The 18,273-nt window shown below is 30.4% G+C and overlaps 1 protein-coding gene across 1 annotated transcript; it reads left to right on the top strand.

Moving 5' to 3' along the window:
- Positions 1-12,489: 12,489 nt before the first annotated feature.
- Positions 12,490-17,984, top strand: LOC142238503 (uncharacterized). The gene is made up of 4 exons (XM_075310172.1): positions 12,490-12,711; positions 16,294-16,394; positions 17,008-17,164; positions 17,464-17,984. The coding sequence occupies exons 1-4, from the start codon at positions 12,582-12,584 to the stop codon at positions 17,610-17,612; spliced, it is 537 nt and encodes a 178-aa protein (XP_075166287.1). The 5' UTR covers positions 12,490-12,581; the 3' UTR covers positions 17,613-17,984.
- The last annotated feature ends 289 nt before the right edge of the window (positions 17,985-18,273 follow it).

Genomic DNA, 18,273 nt, shown 5'->3' with positions numbered 1-18,273 from the left:
TAGAGGTTAAAAACTCGATTTTCTAGACAGCATTAATATAATCCAATTGAAAGAACCACATATCCCTATATGACATCCCTATTTCAGTACCTACATAAAGGGTGATTCTTTTGAGGTTAGGATTTTCATGCATTAGTATTTGACAGATCACGTGGGATTTCAGACATGGTGTCAAAGAGAAAGATGCTCAGTATGCTTTGACATTTCATCATGAATAGACTTACTAACGAGCCACAACGTCGAATTTTCAGTGAATGGGCCCTAGAAAAGTTGGCAGAAAATCCGCTTTTTTATCGACAAATTTTGTTCAGCGATGAGGCTCATTTCTGGTTGAATGGCTACGTAAATAAGCAAAATTGCCGCATTTGGAGTGAAGAGCAACCAGAAGCCGTTCAAGAACTGCCCATGCATCCCGAAAAATGCACTGTTTGGTGTGGTTTGTACGCTGGTGGAATCATTGGACCGTATTTTTTCAAAGATGCTGTTGGACGCAATGTTACGGTGAATGGCGATCGCTATCGTTCGATGCTAACAAACTTTTTGTTGCCAAAAATGGAAGAACTGAACTTGGTTGACATGTGGTTTCAACAAGATGGCGCTACATGCCACACAGCTCGCGATTCTATGGCCATTTTGAGGGAAAACTTCGGAGAACAATTCATCTCAAGAAATGGACCGGTAAGTTGGCCACCAAGATCATGCGATTTGACGCCTTTAGACTATTTTTTGTGGGGCTACGTCAAGTCTAAAGTCTACAGAAATAAGCCAGCAACTATTCCAGCTTTGGAAGACAACATTTCCGAAGAAATTCGGGCTATTCCGGCCGAAATGCTCGAAAAAGTTGCCCAAAATTGGACTTTCCGAATGGACCACCTAAGACGCAGCCGCGGTCAACATTTAAATGAAATTATCTTCAAAAAGTAAATGTCATGGACCAATCTAACGTTTCCAATAAAGAACCGATGAGATTTTGCAAATTTTATGCGTTTTTTTTTTAAAAAGTTATCAAGCTCTTAACAAATCACCCTTTATATAATATTTCGATCGGCTTTAGGAAAAAATATCCGATTATTTGGCCATTTTAACTCTTAATACGTCTAATCTCCATTATAACACCCACTCCCTCTCCATTATAACACCCCCTCCCCAGCATCCATCCTATCTTTAGCATTTGCAAAATATACTCTCATTCCTGCTAATGCTTACACACACTCTCTTGCTCATAATCAATACCATCCCAATGATTCTCAAACTTATTTCCCCACGCCAGCAAAACAGGTGCCGAACTCACACAAAAGAAACCAACAGCTACTCAAACTAGCATAATAACCAAAACAAGGGCAACATTAAAAAGAAATACTGTTTTCAACACTAAAACTTAATAAAATTGGAAAAATAAAGCGATTCATCATAATTACATTTCTTTCATTTAATATCCACTATATCCCCCAGAAATGCACCCAAACAATTTGTGGCTTATTAATATACGCTGAAAAAAATAAATAAAAGTATCCTTACTTGTATTCTCCGCTTCTTTGGCTCGGAATCAATACCAAAATTGTGAAAGTAAAAACAAAATCTTTGGAAGCGAGCATGCGTTTTTTAGTGTACATATTTATACCCTTCACCACTACTGTGGTACAGGGTATAATAAGTTTGTGCATTTGTATGTAACACCAAGAAGGAGTAATCATAGACCAACCTTTTACTATACGGATCGGCTTAGAATTAAATTCTGAGTCGATTTAGCGATGTCCGTCTGTCTGTCTGTCTGTCCGTCTGTCTGTCTGTCTGTCTGTCTGTCTGTCTGTCTGTTGATGTATTTTTGTGTGCAAAGTACAGCTCGCAGTTTTAGTCCTATTGTCCTAAGATTTGGTATAGGGTCCTGTTTCGGCTCAAAGACGATCCCTATTGATTTTGGAAAAAATCGGTTCAGATTTAGATATAGCTGCCATATATATTTTTCACCGATCTGGTCATACTTGGCGTGTATATCAACCGATCTTCCTCAAATTCCGTACATCCGAATATTTTATGAGTCTCGAAAAACTTGCAAAATATCAGCAAAATCGTTTCAGATTTAGATATAGCTCCCATATATAGCTTTCGCCCGATTTACACTCATTTGCCCACAGAGGCCAATTTTTTGCTCCGATTTAGTTTAAATTTTGCATGGGGAGTAGAATTAGCGTTGTAACTATGCGTGCCAAATTTGCTTGAAATCGGTTCAGATTTGGATATATCTCCCATATAAAGCTTTCGCCCGATTTACACTCATATGACCACAGAGGCCAATTTTTAACTCCGATTTAGTTGAAATTTTGCACAGGGAGTAGAATTAGCATTGTAGCTATGCGTGCCAAATTTGGTTGAAATCGGTTCAGATTTAGATATAGCTCCCATATATATGTTTTTCTGATTTCCACAAAAATGGTCAAAATACCAACATTTTCCTTGTAAAATCGCCACTGCTTAGTCGAAAAGTTGTAAAAATGACTCTAATTTTCCTAAACTTCTAATACATATATATCGAGCGATAAATCATAAATAAACTTTTTCGAAATTTCCTTAAAATTGCTTCAGATTTAAACGTTTCCCATATTTTTTTACTAACATTGTGTTCCACCCTAGTGCATTAGCCGACTTAAACTTTGAGTCTATAGATTTTGTAGAAGTCTATCAAATTCTGTCCAGATCGAGTGATACAAAGTGGTGCAGGGTATAATATAGTCGGCCCCGCCCGACTTTAGACTTTCCTTACTGGTTTTTATATCATTTAGTTTAGCTTCAATTTATTTAAATTAGAATTATATTATTTAAAATTATTTAAATGACTCAATTAAATACATATTTTCTGCGATTAATAAATAGATATTTGGACATCCATGAGATGACAATAACTATACCCAAAAAAAAAAAAAAATAAATAAGGCCCTCCTTCGAATACCATCCTGATGTTATTTAAAATATGTGTCTTACATTTTCGTGAATTTCACGTAAACCTAACATTCAGTCTTTCAAATAGATTTGCCCCAGAAAGTTAGTTAGAAATATCGGAAAAAATTAGCAAGCAAAAAAATTAATTTCAAATGGGCTGCTGTAATTTACGTATTACAAGTTTCATAGTGGCCAGCTTAAATGCTGTAGCCTACCTTGTGGCCATTATGTGGGACATAATAATGCTGAATAAGGAATATGAGTCTGTAACTCATAAACATAGTACAATTAGTAAGCACTCGTATTCAGTTAAAACTTTTTTTTAAGAGAATACTATGATGTCATAAAATGTCTGTCTGTCTTTCAAGGATTTGGGGTTATTAATACGCCCGAAAACTATGACGTACATGCTGAATTTATTCTTTTGATTATCTTTGCTGTTGGCTTTATTTTTTCTTTGCTCTTTATAAAGGGCCTGTATCAGGTGAGTCTTAATGGGTTGAGGGGGAGGTGGAGGAAACAGGTATTAGCATTTTCTTAATGAAATTTTTGGTTTTACAGAATCGTTTGGGTTTCATGTCCCCCCTGGTCTATCTAACCGGAGCTGTTATTTTATTCTCTATCACCACAATTATTAGCGTCTATAATACCTATCTGTTGAAGGCTGATCATTATTTATATGGAATTGTATTTGCTTTCAATTTCTTTTTGGCTTTAGGTAAGTGAACGAAATATTCATACACTACAGTTTGAAAAGGAGTATAAAGTTTGATAGTCTCTTTGTACATAACGGCTTTCAAAATCAAATAAAGTCTACATTTGATTATCAAAGTGATATTACAAAACAATAAATCGATGTCCGTCCATCTGCACATCTGTCTATTGTAAACAGTGTTAGTGTTGTGCCAAAATTTGTCAATTTTTTAGAGGCTTTAACACTTTTATGTTTTAGAGTAATGAGTTTCTTAAGTTTTGATCCTGGAAGCCTTTAAAATTACAGATGTGATTGATGCCTTTACGTATCGAACTAATGCGCTAAATAATATAATTTTAAATAATATAACAACTTTTTACGTCTCAATCCATAGTGTTATCAAGTGTGCAATTATGACGCCTGATAATATGCAAAGAATAATTTCTGTAGTAAGTAATCTTGGTTGTCCCATGAATTGCTAATATTAAGGACTGAGTGATCGATGCCTTTACATATCGAACTAATGCGCTAAATAATATAATTTTGACAACTTTTTACGTCTCAATACATAGTGTTATCAAGTGTACATTTGGGACGGCTGAAAATATGCAAAGGATAATTTCTGTAGTAGGTAATCTTGGTTGTCCCATGAATTGCTAATATCAAGGACTTCATTTCGATGAACAGGAGATAAAATGATTGTACGATTTTTGGAGATCTGTGTTGATCGGTGCCTTAAAATAAAATATTTTCCATCTCAAATCATGGTGTTACCAAATGGGCTATTGTGACGCCTGAAAATATGCAAAGAAAAGTTTCTGTAGTAGGTAAAATATTTGTTGGATCTAATAAACGCTGCTTCATAATTTCGTAGAAACACTTCTAAAATTATTTTACTAGGGCACCCTCCCTATTAGGTTATTAAATATAGACAGACAAAGGGGTTAGGTTCAAGGTGTTCTCCGAAATTGTGATTAAAATTTGGCAGTTCCAGAACTTCAATCACAAATTAGCATATATGGATAAGATTAAACTAGATAATGAAATTCTAAACAATCTCATTAATTTTTTTGGATATATTTAGGAATACACAACAAACATTTTTATGACACAATCACGAAATTAATTGATCGAATTAATTTTTTAATTTAAATTTCTTCAATCACAGAAATTAAAGTAGCAATTAAAAATATTAATTGATCCAATTAAAAAATTAATTGATACTCATAATTTTTGCGATTGGTTTTTTGTTTCAATTAAAAAATTTGTTAAATCAATTAAATTTTTCATTGAATATTTTTATATCCTCCACCATAGGATGGGGGTATATTAACTTTATCATTCCGTTTGTAACACATCGAAATATTGCTCTAAGACCCCATAAAGTATATATATTCTGGGTCGTGGAGAAATTCTGAGTCGATCTGAGCATGTCCGTCCGTCTGTTGAAATCACGCTAACTTCAGAACGAAACAAGCTATCGTCTTGAAACTTGGCACAAGTAGTTATTATTGATGTAAGTCGGATGGTATTGCAACTGGGCCATATCGGTCCACTTTTACATATAGCCCCCATATAAACGGACCCCTCTAAGAGAAGAAAATTTCATCCGATCCGGCTGAAATCTGTTACATGGTGTTAGTCTACGGTCTCTAACAATCATGCAAAAATTGGTCCACATCGGTCAATAATTATATATAGACCCCATATAAACCGATCCCCCGATTTGGATTTCGGAGCCTCTAAGAGAAGCAAATTTCACCCGATCTGGTTGAAATTTGGTACATGGTGTTAGTATATGGTCTCTAATGACCATGCAAAAATTGGTCCACATCGGTCCATAATTATATATAGCCCCATATAAACCGATCATCAGATTTGACATCCGGAGCCTCTTGGAAAACCAAAATTCATCTGATTCAGTTAATATTTGCTATGTGGTGTTAATATATGGCCTCAAACACTCATGGAAAAATTGGTCGAAATCGGTCCATAATTATACATAGCCCCCATATAAACCGATCCCCAGATTTGGCTTGCGGAGCCTCTAAAAAGAGCAAATTTCATCCGATAGTATATGGTCTCTAATGACCATGCAAAAGTTGGTCCATATCGGTCTATAATTATATATAGCCCCCATATAAACCGATCACCAGATTTGACCTCCGGAGCCTCTTGGAAGACCAAAATTCATCTGATTCAGTTGAAATTTGGTACGTAGTGTTAATATATGGCCTCAAACACCCATGCAAACATTGGTCGAAATCGGTCAATAATTATATATAGCCCCCATATAAACAGATCACCAGATTTCACCTCCTGAGTCTCTTGGGAGACCAAAATTCATCTGATTCAGTTGAAATTTGGTACGTGATAGTATATGGTATCCAACAACCATGCAGGAATAGGTTCATATCAGTCCATAATTATATAGCCCCCATATAAAGCGATCCGGTGCCTTTTGGCGAAGCAAAATTCATCCGATCTGGTTGAAATTTGGTACGTGGTGGTACTATAGGATATTACACAACCATGCCAAAAGTGGTCCATATCAGTCCGTAATCATATATAGCCCCCATATAAACCGATCCCTAGATTTGGTTTTGGAACCTCTTGGAGGAGCAAATTTCATCCGAATCAGTTGAAATTTGGTACATTGTGCTAGTATATGGCCATCAACAACCATGCCTAACTAGGTCCCTCAGATAAATCGATCCCCAATCACACAAAAATTGGTCCATATCAAGTTCATAATTGCATATAGCCCCCATATAAGCGACCCCCATATTTCAATTCTGGCTCCCTACGTACCGTGCAAAAGTCCATATCGATTCGTAATTATTTGCAGACTTACCCATATACCATTTTTGTCCAATATATATACGTATGGACTAATTCGCCTTGCATACACAAGGTCGTGGGTTCGATGAATAGTCTAAGTGAGCCTGATACATCGGGCTGCCACATAACATAACCTAACCTAACCTAACATGGACTAACTCACAATTTAGAAAACGATTTAAGATACCAAAACCCAAGCAATTCGATTGTGGATGACAGTCTTTCGAAGAAGTTTCTACGCAATCCATGGTGGAGGGTACATGAGTTTCGGCCTGGCCGAACTTACGGCCATTTATACACTGAAAAATATATTGTCGTGAGGTCAAAGATTTCATGTCTTTAAAATACGAATACAAATTTTGCTTAGCATAGAGGACGCATTTCTTGTCCAAAAGTCGATAATGAAGTCGTATTGTCCTTATAATTAAGTGATTTGACTTAAAAATGGGTATCTTAACATGAAAGAAAAAAATTATAGGCTAAGGTCAACTTGACTTTAATAATTCAGAAAAATTCTTTAAATTTAATGAAATTGTCTTTAAATTTGTTGTCTTTTTGCATCTTGACTACAAAGCAAAAAATCGTTCAAATATAGGACATGTTTTTCAAAACTTTATTTTAAAGAAGTTTTTTACTTCAAACATAGCATAATTTCTACTGGAAGTCGAGTCCTAATTTGGAAAATAAAATTGCTGTTAACTCGTTTTTAAAGGACTTTGATAGCATATGAAGAAAAAAAGCTGAGAAAGCGAAAAATTAAAATTTGCTTCCTAGAAGCAAGTACACAAAACCTAAATTTAAAAGAGTCTTGTGTCTTAAAAGTATCCTTACTTGTATTCTCCCCTTCTTTGGCTCGGAATCAATACCAAATTTTTAAAAGTAAAGACAAAATCTTTGGAACCGAGTATGCTTTTTTTCAGTGTACTTGCTTAAAACTAATTTAAGACTTCAATTGAAAAAAAAATTCGTAAATTTGTTTCTGTGTATCTACATAGGATTCATTTTCTGCTAAAAACAATATTTTAGTTAAATACATTAATCTTGCTCGCAAACTATTTTTTAAAGGAAAAAAATAAATCACAAACAAATGGGGTTGAATTTTTATTAATTTTTAGAGATAGAAATTCAATGACAAAATATTATCTACGAAAATTTATTTATTTTATTTTTTTATAATATATAAAAAAAAAATATTTTTAATACTAATTATCAAAATTTCTTATTTTTATTTCAGGTATATTCATTTTATTTATTTCTCCATTATTTGTTACATATCGTCGTATGCGATCGAGTTCCAGAAGTAGAATTTTGCCAACAACTCGAGAGGATAAGGAGAGACCATCTTGTATTAGTGAATAATGTTAATGCGATATCAATGGCTAAATTTAATGGTTAAATTTATTTTTTTTAACTGATTTTATAGTTACCCAGAAAGCAATTCTTTGAATAGGTGTTCAAATCACAAATTAAAATTAAGTTAAGTTTAAAATAATTGTAATTTACACAATTAAAAATTAAGCCAAAATATATGATCTATTCGAATAGACATGTCTTTGATATTATTATTTTTAATTAAAATAAAATTTAATTATTTTCAAATCTTTTATTTTAATTTTAGATTTTGTAAATGTTCATTAAATTGAAATGTCACTATTTAAAGAAATATTCTTTAAACCAAAATATTTTTAAATTACAGTTTAAAAATTATTTTTTTAGAATAATGATAAACATGATTAAGTTGATTTCTTTAATATTTAAATATTTAATCCACAAAATGCCATCAAAATTAAAAATATCGCTAAAAAATAGGTATCCCTTAGATAAAGATCAATATCAATGGATTCCAATTAATTTTTGTAAGACCAACCTTGCAATAAAATTCATTTTTGTATACAGATATTTATATATGCAAATATTTATGTATTATATTTCATTTGTTATAATATATTTTTATTTTGTAGTTTATTTGAATGACCTGCAAAAACAATTAAATTTATGAATATACAATTATAAATTCGGTGTTAGTGTTAAATAAACCAAATAAAAAATTATTGTAATGTTATGAATATGTTAATTGCTCTATAGAAATTATATTAATGGTAATATTAAAATAAAAATGTAGATTTTCAATATACACTGAAAAAAATATTGTCATAAGGCCAAAGATTTCATGTCCTTGAAATACGAACCGGTTCTTTATATTTGCACAAGTCCCCCATATCGTACACCACACATTGCACTCATTTACAATGAGAAAGAAATTTAAGAGAGCAACAGAAAAGAGTAAGGTGAGTGGGAGAAAGATAATACGAAGAGAAAAAAATGGGTTCATATAAAATACTAATAGTCAATAACCAACAAACTTAAATTATTTAATATATTAAAATACCAGTGTTTATAAATATGACCACATATATAATCTACATTTTATGATTATATTTATCTTGTTAAGATTTTTTGTAGTTTAATTGGGTGGTGTGTCTACTTAAGTGAGTATAGGAGTGTGCATCTTGTACAAAATATAGTAGAGAAAATAATGAGTTTGCCCTAAGTCTCAGGCCTAAAAAATTGATAATGTCCTCATCTTATCTTTGTATGTATTCATTTTTAAAGCTGTTTACTAAAAATTAAAAGAAAAACATCATCTAAAATATTACATGCAAAAAATTTTATCTAGCTTAGTCAGTTACACACAAAAAAAAATTTCTGATTCTATCACGAAATTAATTGACCCAATTAATTTTTTAATTGAAATTTCTTCAATCACGAAAATGATAGTATCAATCACAGTTTTAATTGGGCATAGAAAAAATTCTTGATTAAAAAATTAATTGTTTTCATTACCAAATTTCAATTAATTTTGTAATTGATTCAATTAAAAATTTAATTGATGTTGATTGCAAAACTCAATTAATTTATTAATTAAAAAATGTAACTAGTTTCAATTACATTCTGAATTAGCTTAGAATTTTTATTTGGATTAACAATTGATTGTTTGAAAAAAAAATTGTAATTAAAAATTTAAAAATGTTAATCATTTTTTAACTGACTAAGTCTTCCGAATTTAATTAAAAGTTAATTGTATCAATTAACTTTTCAATTAAAAATTTTAAAATTTTCAATCATTGACTTAATTAACTTAATGTTTCTATCTTGATTAAAAAGTTAATTGTATCAATTAATTTATTAATTGAAAAAAAAAATCATCTTCAATTAACTTTTTAATTGGAAACATTTTGGTGATATTTGTTTCTGTGTAGAATTCCTTAAGTGAAATAAATATATTATTGTATATAAATTATGTTGATATAAATCACAAAATATTTTGCGACGTTAGTCCACTAAACGTTCATACACACCGGCTGATCAAAAAGTATCTTAAATACCTTCTTGCAGAATGCTACTATGGATAGTTCCAAACACCTACGTAGAAAAATTTGATTTCTATAGAAAATTTTTTCAAAATTTGATTCCTATAGAAAATTTTGTCATAAATTTATTCCTATAGATAATTATGTCAAAATTTGTTTCTTATAGAAAATTTTGTTAAAATAATATTCCTATAGAAAATTTTGTCAAAATTTTATTTCTATAGTAAATTTTTTCAAAAATTTTATGTCTATAGCAAATGTTGTCAAAATTTTATTTCCTTAAAATTGTTATCAAGATTTTATTTCTATAAACATTTTGTCAAAATTTTATTTCTATAGATAATTTTGTCAAAATTTTTTTCCATAAAAAATGTTGTCAAAATTTTATTTAATTATGGTTCTCTTTTGATTTTGGCTTAAACCTTGAATTGACTAAACTACAAGTGTAGCTTAGCCAACAGAGGAAAAAAAAATATTTCTATAGAAAATTTTGTCAACATTTGATTTCTATAGAAAATATTACCAAAATTTGATTCCTCAATTTCTACAGAAAATTTTGTCAAAAGTTTATTTTTATAGAAAATTTTGTTAATATTTTATTTTAATACAAACTTTTGTCAACATTTTGTAAAAATTTTAATTCTAGAATAATTTTGTCAACATTTTATTCTAGAAAATTTTTGTCAACATTTTATTTCTAGAAATTTTTGTCACAATTTTATTTCTATAAAAATGTTTGCCCAAATTTTATTTCCAGACGAATTGTTTCAAAATTTTGTCACAATTTTACTTCTATGGAATATTTTGTCAAAATTTGATTTTCATAGAAAATGTTGTTAAATTTTTTTATAGAAAAATTTATTTCTATAGTAAATTTTTTCAAAATTTTATTTCTATAGCAAATTTTGTCAAAATTTTATATCTATAGAAAATTTTGTCAAAATTTTATTTCCTTAAAATTGTTATCAAGATTTTATTTCTATAAACATTTTGTCAAAATTTTATTTCTATAGATAATTTTGTCAAATTTTTTTCCACAAAAAATGTTGTCAAAATTTTATTTAATTATTGTCCTTTTTTGATTTTGGCTTAAAACCTTGCATTGACTAAACTACAAGTGTAGCTTAGCCAACAGATGAAAAAAGTTATTTCTATAGAAAATTTTGTCAACGTTTGATTTCTATAGAAAATATTACCAAAATTTGATTTCTCAATTGTATTTCTACAGAAAATTTTGTCAAAATTTTATTTTTATAGAAAATTTTGTTAATATTTTATTTTAATACAAACTTTTGTCAAAATTTTGTAAAAATTTTAATTCTAGAATAATTTTATCAACATTTTATTCTAGAAAATTTTTGTCAAAATTTTATTTCTAGAAAATTTTTGTCACAATTTTATTTCTATAAAAATTTTTGCCCAAATTTTATTTCCAGACGAATTGTTTCAAAATTTTGTCACAATTTTACTTCTATGGAATATTTTGTCAAAATTTTATTTCTATAGAATATTTTGTCAAAATTTGATTTTCATAGAAAATGTTGTTAAATTTTTTTATAGAAAAATTTGAGCAAAATCTTATTTATATAAAAAATTTTCTCAAAATTTTATTTCTCTAGAAAAGTTTTCTCAAAATTTTATTTCTCTAGAAAAATTTGTCAAAATTTTATTTCTATAGAAAATTTTGTCAAAATTTTATGTCTATAGAAGATTTTGTCGACATTGTATTTCTATAGAAAATTTTGTAAAAAATTTTAATTTTATCAAAATTTATTTCTATAAATTTTTTTTTAACAAATTTTATTTCTATAGAATAGTTGGAGAAGAAAAAGTTACCATTTTGGGTAGAATTCTACCAATTGTGGTAACCGTGGATGACATACACAATATATATCAAACATTGTAAGTTATATTTTTTCCATAAAATATGCTTATGAGGCTACACATTTCCCCTTTGTAGTATGTTGAATGCTTAAAACAGAATTATACCTACAAATGCATATTGACTGAGCAGTATTTCCACATATAAAAATAAGCCAAATGCGAATTTAGCCTCAGTTTTGTTTTGATCTTGACCGGTTGTTTATATTTGCACAACTACCATATCCCCCATACATTGAGCTCATTTGCGATAAGAACATTTTTAAGAGAGCAATAGAGAAGATATTACAAAGAGCCTCAATTAAAATGGTAAAAATATTTTGTTTTGATTTTGATCGGTTGTTCATATTTGCACAGTCCCCCATACAATGAACTCATTTGCGTTAAGCACATTTTTAAGAGAGCTATAGAGAGAATATTTTCAAAGAGTACCATAAATTAGGTGAGTTAGGGAAAAGAGATATAGAGATCAATTGGATGAGTTGGAGAAATAAATGGGTCATATAAAAATACCAATAGTTGAGAAAAATACAAACAAAACTAAGTGCATATATCAGTGTTTATAAATATCACTCTACATACAACCTATACTTCTTGGTTATAACACTTTTGATAGGCTGTTTTGCATTTGAGTTGAGTGTTGCGTGTCTACTTAAGTGAGTATATGAGTATGCATTTGGTCTAATATTCCGAAAAGAGATAACGAACTAAATTGCAGCATTTTGGCAAATTTGTTTGACTATGACATTTAGTTCGTATCAATACTGTATTGATAACTGGTGTTTCGGTCCTATTTCAGTGAAAACAGTTTGAAATAAATAAACAAAAAATATTGAAGAAATTAAACCAAATTTAAAATGGCCTGCAATCTCAAATGTTGGAGTTGGGCTGTAGCAATTCTCTATTTAATAGTTAGTGTAATTGCTGCAATATTCTTTGCAATATTTTTAATTATACCAAAAGATGAAGAATTTGTTGAAGCATTTGGTAAATATATGAAATGAAAGTTTTTAAATTATGGATTATTTTAATAGGAAGAAACTTTCCATTACTTTGTTGGAACGTGAAGAACGTGGGGAATGTGTTCCCTGTGGGCCCAATTATATCCCTTTACCATTGTATTACACATGTCGGCCTAAATGCCTGATCTATTTATATGAAAGGTAGATTTTCTCACTACACAAATTTTACTTGTTCATTTTAAAGTTTAAGAGAAATTCGTTTTAGTATTTTTTAATAGTATCTATGCGCTCTCTCTCTCTCCCTCTCTCGCTAAAACTTAAATATGGGCCACAAAGGGGGCTATTAATAAAAATGTTACACCTTCTGTCACTCTTCCATAGGCATTAATGCCAAAGAGCATTGTTTAATAGAGAGATAGCGCCGTTGCCAAACTCTATGTTATTTTAAATGTAAAATGTTCTTCTTTATTTATTACTCAAAATTTAGCATTGCTTTCATTTAAAAAAAAATTGAGTTTGTCATCGGAAAATGGAATAATTACGAACACATACGTAGCGCCTTTAATACATCATTTGGTACAAAGAAAGCCTAGGACAAAAGAGAAGAGAATATGGGAATCTTCTCCTATCTTTGTGTTTGGATAATACTCTTTGACAAATACAGCAATGATCTATAGACACATTAAGTTGTGCCAATTTTTATGATATTTTATTCATTTATCATAAATTTAATCGAAAAAATTGTAATATTCTCAATAATCTATAAGCATCATTGTTTCAATACCAAATGGATACCAAACGGGCATTCTCCCTTAACTTTGACCCTATCACACTTCTTTCAATAATAAAATATTCCAATTATAGATTTTGCCTCTTAAAGCCTTTTATACATCGCTACTTAATTATACCCACCACCATAGAATGGTGACGGGGATATAATAAGTTTGTCATTCCGTTTGTAACACATCGAAATATCGATTTTCGACTATATAAAGTATATATATTTTTGATAAGGGAGAAATTCTAAGACGATATAACGATGTCCGTCTGTCCGTCTGTCTGTCTGTTGTAATCACGCTACAGTCTTCAATAATGAAGCAATCGTGCTGAAATTTTGCACAAACTCGTCTTTTGTCTGCAGGCAGGTCAAGTTCGAAGATGGGCTATATCGGTCCAGGTTTTGATATAGTCCCCATATAAACCGACCTCCCGATTAAGGTCTTGGGCTTATAGAAATCGTAGTTGTTATCCAGTTTTCCTGAAATTTGAAATCTAGAGGTATTTTATGACCATAAAGAGGTGTGCCAAAAATGGTGAGTATCGGTCAATGTTTTGGTATAGCCCCCATATAGACCGATCTCCCGATTTTACTTCTTGGGCTTATAGAAACCGCAGTTTTTATTCAATTTACCTGAAATTGGAAATCTAGAGGTATTGTAGGACCACAAATACGTGTGCCAAAAATTGTGAGTATCGGTCCATGTTTTGGTATGGTCCCAATATAAAACGACCTCCCGATTTGGGGTCTTGGGCTTATAGAAACCGTAGTTTTTATCCAATTTGTCTGAAATTGGAAATCTAGAGGTATTTTCGGGTCATAAAGAGGTGTGCCGAAAACGGTGAGTATCGGTCCATATTTTAGTATAGCCCCCCCGATTTAACTCCTTGGGTTTCTAGAAACCGTAGTTTTTATCTGATTCGCCTGAAATTGTTAATATTCTGGTATTTTAGGCTCACAAAAAACGTGTATCGGATTAAGTTTTTATCGGTCCATTTGGTAATGCCTCCATATAGAACGACTTCACTTCTTGAGGATGTAGAAGGCGCACTGATCATGAAATTGCTTGAAACTCAATGTAAAATTTACAGATTTTACTTGTACAGATTTTTTTTATACCCTGCGCCACACTGTGGAACATTGTGTTCCACCCTAGTGCATTAGCCGACTTAAATTTTGAGTCAATAGGTTTTGTAGAAGTCTATCAAATTCTGTCCAGATCGAGTGATATTTAAATGTATGTATTTGGGACAAACTTTTATATATAGCCCCCAACACATTTGACGGATGTGATATGGCATCGAAAATTTAAATCTACAAAGTGGTGCAGGGTATAATATAGTCGGCTCCACCCGACTTTAGACCTTCCTTACTTGTTTTCAAATCAAGACGTTATTTTATAATTTTCTTGCACACTTACAAGAGATGTTAATGATTCCACTAAAACTCAAACAAAAATGGTTCTTATAAATCCAGAATCTGATATAGTCCTCATAGGTGAAATCTTTAAATTTATCTTCGGTAAGTCTTATTTGTCTTATTTGTCATCCCGAATGTGTGTTGTAGACTGTGAAGGTTGCTATTCCCAGTCTTATGTTCTGAAGTCTGGAATACCACAGGGAAGTGTTCTTGGGCCGTTACTTTTTAATATTTATATTAATGATGTCTCTAGTTGTTTTCTCCATTCCAATTATCTACTGTACGCAGATGATTTAAAAATTTTTAGTTGCATAAGGAACTCTGTTGATGTAATTAAATTGCAGGAGGATCTTGATAGATTGTCTTTCTGGACATTGGTTAATGGGCTTCCACTTAATCTTAAAAAATGCCAGAAATTAGTATTTCATAGATGTAGGGATGTCGTTATATCTGATTATACTATATGTAACCAATTGTTAGAATCTGTGAATGGAATATTGGATTTAGGAGTTGTTTTTGATTCTAAATTGAATTTTTCGGATCACTTGAATTATATTATTCCTAGAGCGTATTCTAGTCTATATTTTATTCGAAGGAATGCTGATGAGTTTGCTGACCCGTATACCAAGAAGATCTTGTATTGTGCTTATGTTCGTTCTAAGTTAGAGTACTGTTCATTTGTTTGGAGCCCTAATGCTTTGAAACATATTAATCGCATTGAAAGTGTACAGAAGAAATTCGTCAAATTTGCTTTGAAATCCTTTAATTTTTCACATCCAATGCCATCGTATGTGAGTAGATGTGCATTGATTTCGTTACAGTCTTTGCGCTCTCGTAGAGAGATTGATTCGTTGGTATTCTTGCAAGGAATTGTAAGTTCTTCTATTGATTGTCCAGAACTTTTGCATCTTATTAATTTCAATACGCCACCTCGTTCTCTTCGGTACTATTACCCTTTTCATATAAATACACATTCTACTTCTTATGCTACAAATGAGCCATTAACTAAGGTAATGACACTTTTTAACACTTATAATGAGTTCTTGGATTTTACTTTTACTAAGTATAAATTGAAACATTTGCTATACTCCCTAATACATTAAAGGTTATGGTATTTACATTTTTTTATTATTTACTTTACTTTTAATTTTAATGAAATGTTATGCGTAGTCTGTAAGGGTTATGTAATCCATAGACATAAATAAATAAATGAAATGAAATGAAATGGAAGTGTCCTCAAGTCCTCAAGCCCTCCTGAAATTTCAAAGGAAACCCTAATATTTGGTTCATGGTGGTGGGTATTTAAGATTCGGCCCGGCCGAACTTAGTGCTGTATATACTTGTTTTTCTTCATATTATTCATTTCATTTTATTATTTTTCACAATTTATTTTTTTTTTTTTTCATTTAGGAAAGGTAAATAAATGGATGATTGCAGTGGTTGGAATACTTCTCATCTATTGCCTCTTAGTTTTCGGTAGCTCAATTGCCTTAATGGTTGGACTTAAACAAGTGAGTTATGGATTATTATTATTATTTCTCAATGTTATAGATATATTCCTTTGGACATCATATGTATAAATTGGAAAAGTTATGTGAAATATTATTAGTTTTTTAATAAACTAAAACCAAGAGTAAAAATAATTCACAAAACTTCGTCTCCTATTTTGCTAAAGAAAGGAAATACAATTAAAATTTTATTATTAAATATAGTATACGAGATTGAACCTAGTGGCAACTCTGTTCCACATAGTAGAGTAGGAAATACCAGAGGGTGAAAATTCCTCTTCTGCCATAAAGCCGGCAGAGAACAGAACTGGGTGATGCCGACGCAAACTGCATGCTATTTGAGAAAAATCCCGTTCTCTTTTATTTTCTACTCTCTGTAGCCATCAAAGACAATACAGAAGAACACAGCCTGGTTCTCTGAGAGAAAGAGATAAATATCAAGATATAGATGGCCAAATTGTTTTTGTAGCTAGTTTTGAATGAAATGTTTAGTTCTAATTACTTTAATTCTGAATTGTAATATTCTATTTTTGTTTAGCTTGCAATTAGTTAAAAAAAAAAACATATACACACATATTAAAAACCCTAAATATTCTAACCCAATTTAACATTTTAGAACCGCCATAAACTTATGAAACCCTTCATATATACCATATACACTGGGATTACTCTGACCATCTCCATATCAATTAGATTGTTTATCCGAGGCATAAGGAAGGATAGGCCAATAGGTGAATTGGCTGTGGAATTATTATCAGATTTAGTCTACTGTGGTAAGTAGTTATAGTTAAATACTCATTTATTTTATTATAAATTTCAAATTCTACACAAATTCATTAAAATTTCGTCGTTGTTCATTGACATAACAAATATTTTGCATTAGGACAATGAAAGTGTCATTGATAATAAGAAACGTTTCGTTATTTAATATATGAAATTATAAGAATAACGAACCTTTTCATTGCAATTATGAAGTTGTTAAATTAGCTCGATTTTAATGAAAAAATTGTGTTAATATTGCAATTAAGTTAATTAATTAATTTTATTTTAAAAAATATCTCTATTCTTTTAGCTATCCAAGGAGCTTTACTCTATCCAGTGAATGAGTTTTACAAACAACTTAAAAATGCTCCTGATTCAACAGCACCAGAACAGTATACTCTCAACAATTATCAACCCATTAATAAACATTATGATCCCGGCCAAGTAGGACATGCTTAAAGCCTATAATACTATGGAAATTTATATTAAGAAAAATTTACTACAGAAATCTTAATGAAATTTATTTCCTCCGAATTTAATCGCTTTCTGAATTTTAAATGCATTTAAAATGCATTTATAGACAAAATCAAATAGAAGAGAAATCAATGAGTTTGCCTTAAATCTCCAACAGAAATAGTTTTTTTAATACACTAATGTTATTTATATACTTAAGCACTGCCATATTTTTAAAGCTATTAAAAAAATATTTATCAAAAACTATTGTAAAATATTAATTGAAAAAGATTTTATATACTTTAGTTACATAGTATTCTTTGATTGAAATAAATATATGTTCTGAAAATTGAAATAGATACTGTAAATAACAAAATATTCTGCCAGCGTGGTTTTACAAATATTTTGCCTCATCATCTGATTCAAGACTATCTGTAATACCTTCTAATAAAAGGCTGCTGCGGGAATTTTAAATCAGTGTTGGCAAAATTTTATTTCTATAGAAAATTTTGTCAATATTTTATTTTGTCCAAATTTTATTTGTATAATAAATTTTGTCAAAATTTTATTTCCATAGAATATTCTGTCAATTTTTTTCTATAGAAAATGTTGTCAAAATTTTATTTCTATGGAAAATTTTGTCAAAATTTTTTTTCTATAGAACATT

The sequence above is a fragment of the Haematobia irritans genome, chromosome 5 (genome assembly GCF_050003625.1).
Source record: "Haematobia irritans isolate KBUSLIRL chromosome 5, ASM5000362v1, whole genome shotgun sequence".
NCBI classification, from domain to species: Eukaryota; Metazoa; Arthropoda; class Insecta; order Diptera; family Muscidae; genus Haematobia; species Haematobia irritans.
This window is presented reverse-complemented; position numbering and strand designations above follow the sequence as displayed.

Bases quoted from the DNA above. Each gene is read 5' to 3' on its own strand.
- LOC142238503 (XM_075310172.1), top strand. From the start codon at position 12,582: ATGGCCTGCAATCTCAAATGTTGGAGTTGGGCTGTAGCAATTCTCTAT. The intron at 12,712-16,293 runs GTAAATATATGA...TTTTTCATTTAG, and splicing joins AGAATTTGTTGAAGCATTTG to GAAAGGTAAATAAATGGATG. The intron at 17,165-17,463 runs GTAAGTAGTTAT...CTATTCTTTTAG, and splicing joins ATCAGATTTAGTCTACTGTG to CTATCCAAGGAGCTTTACTC.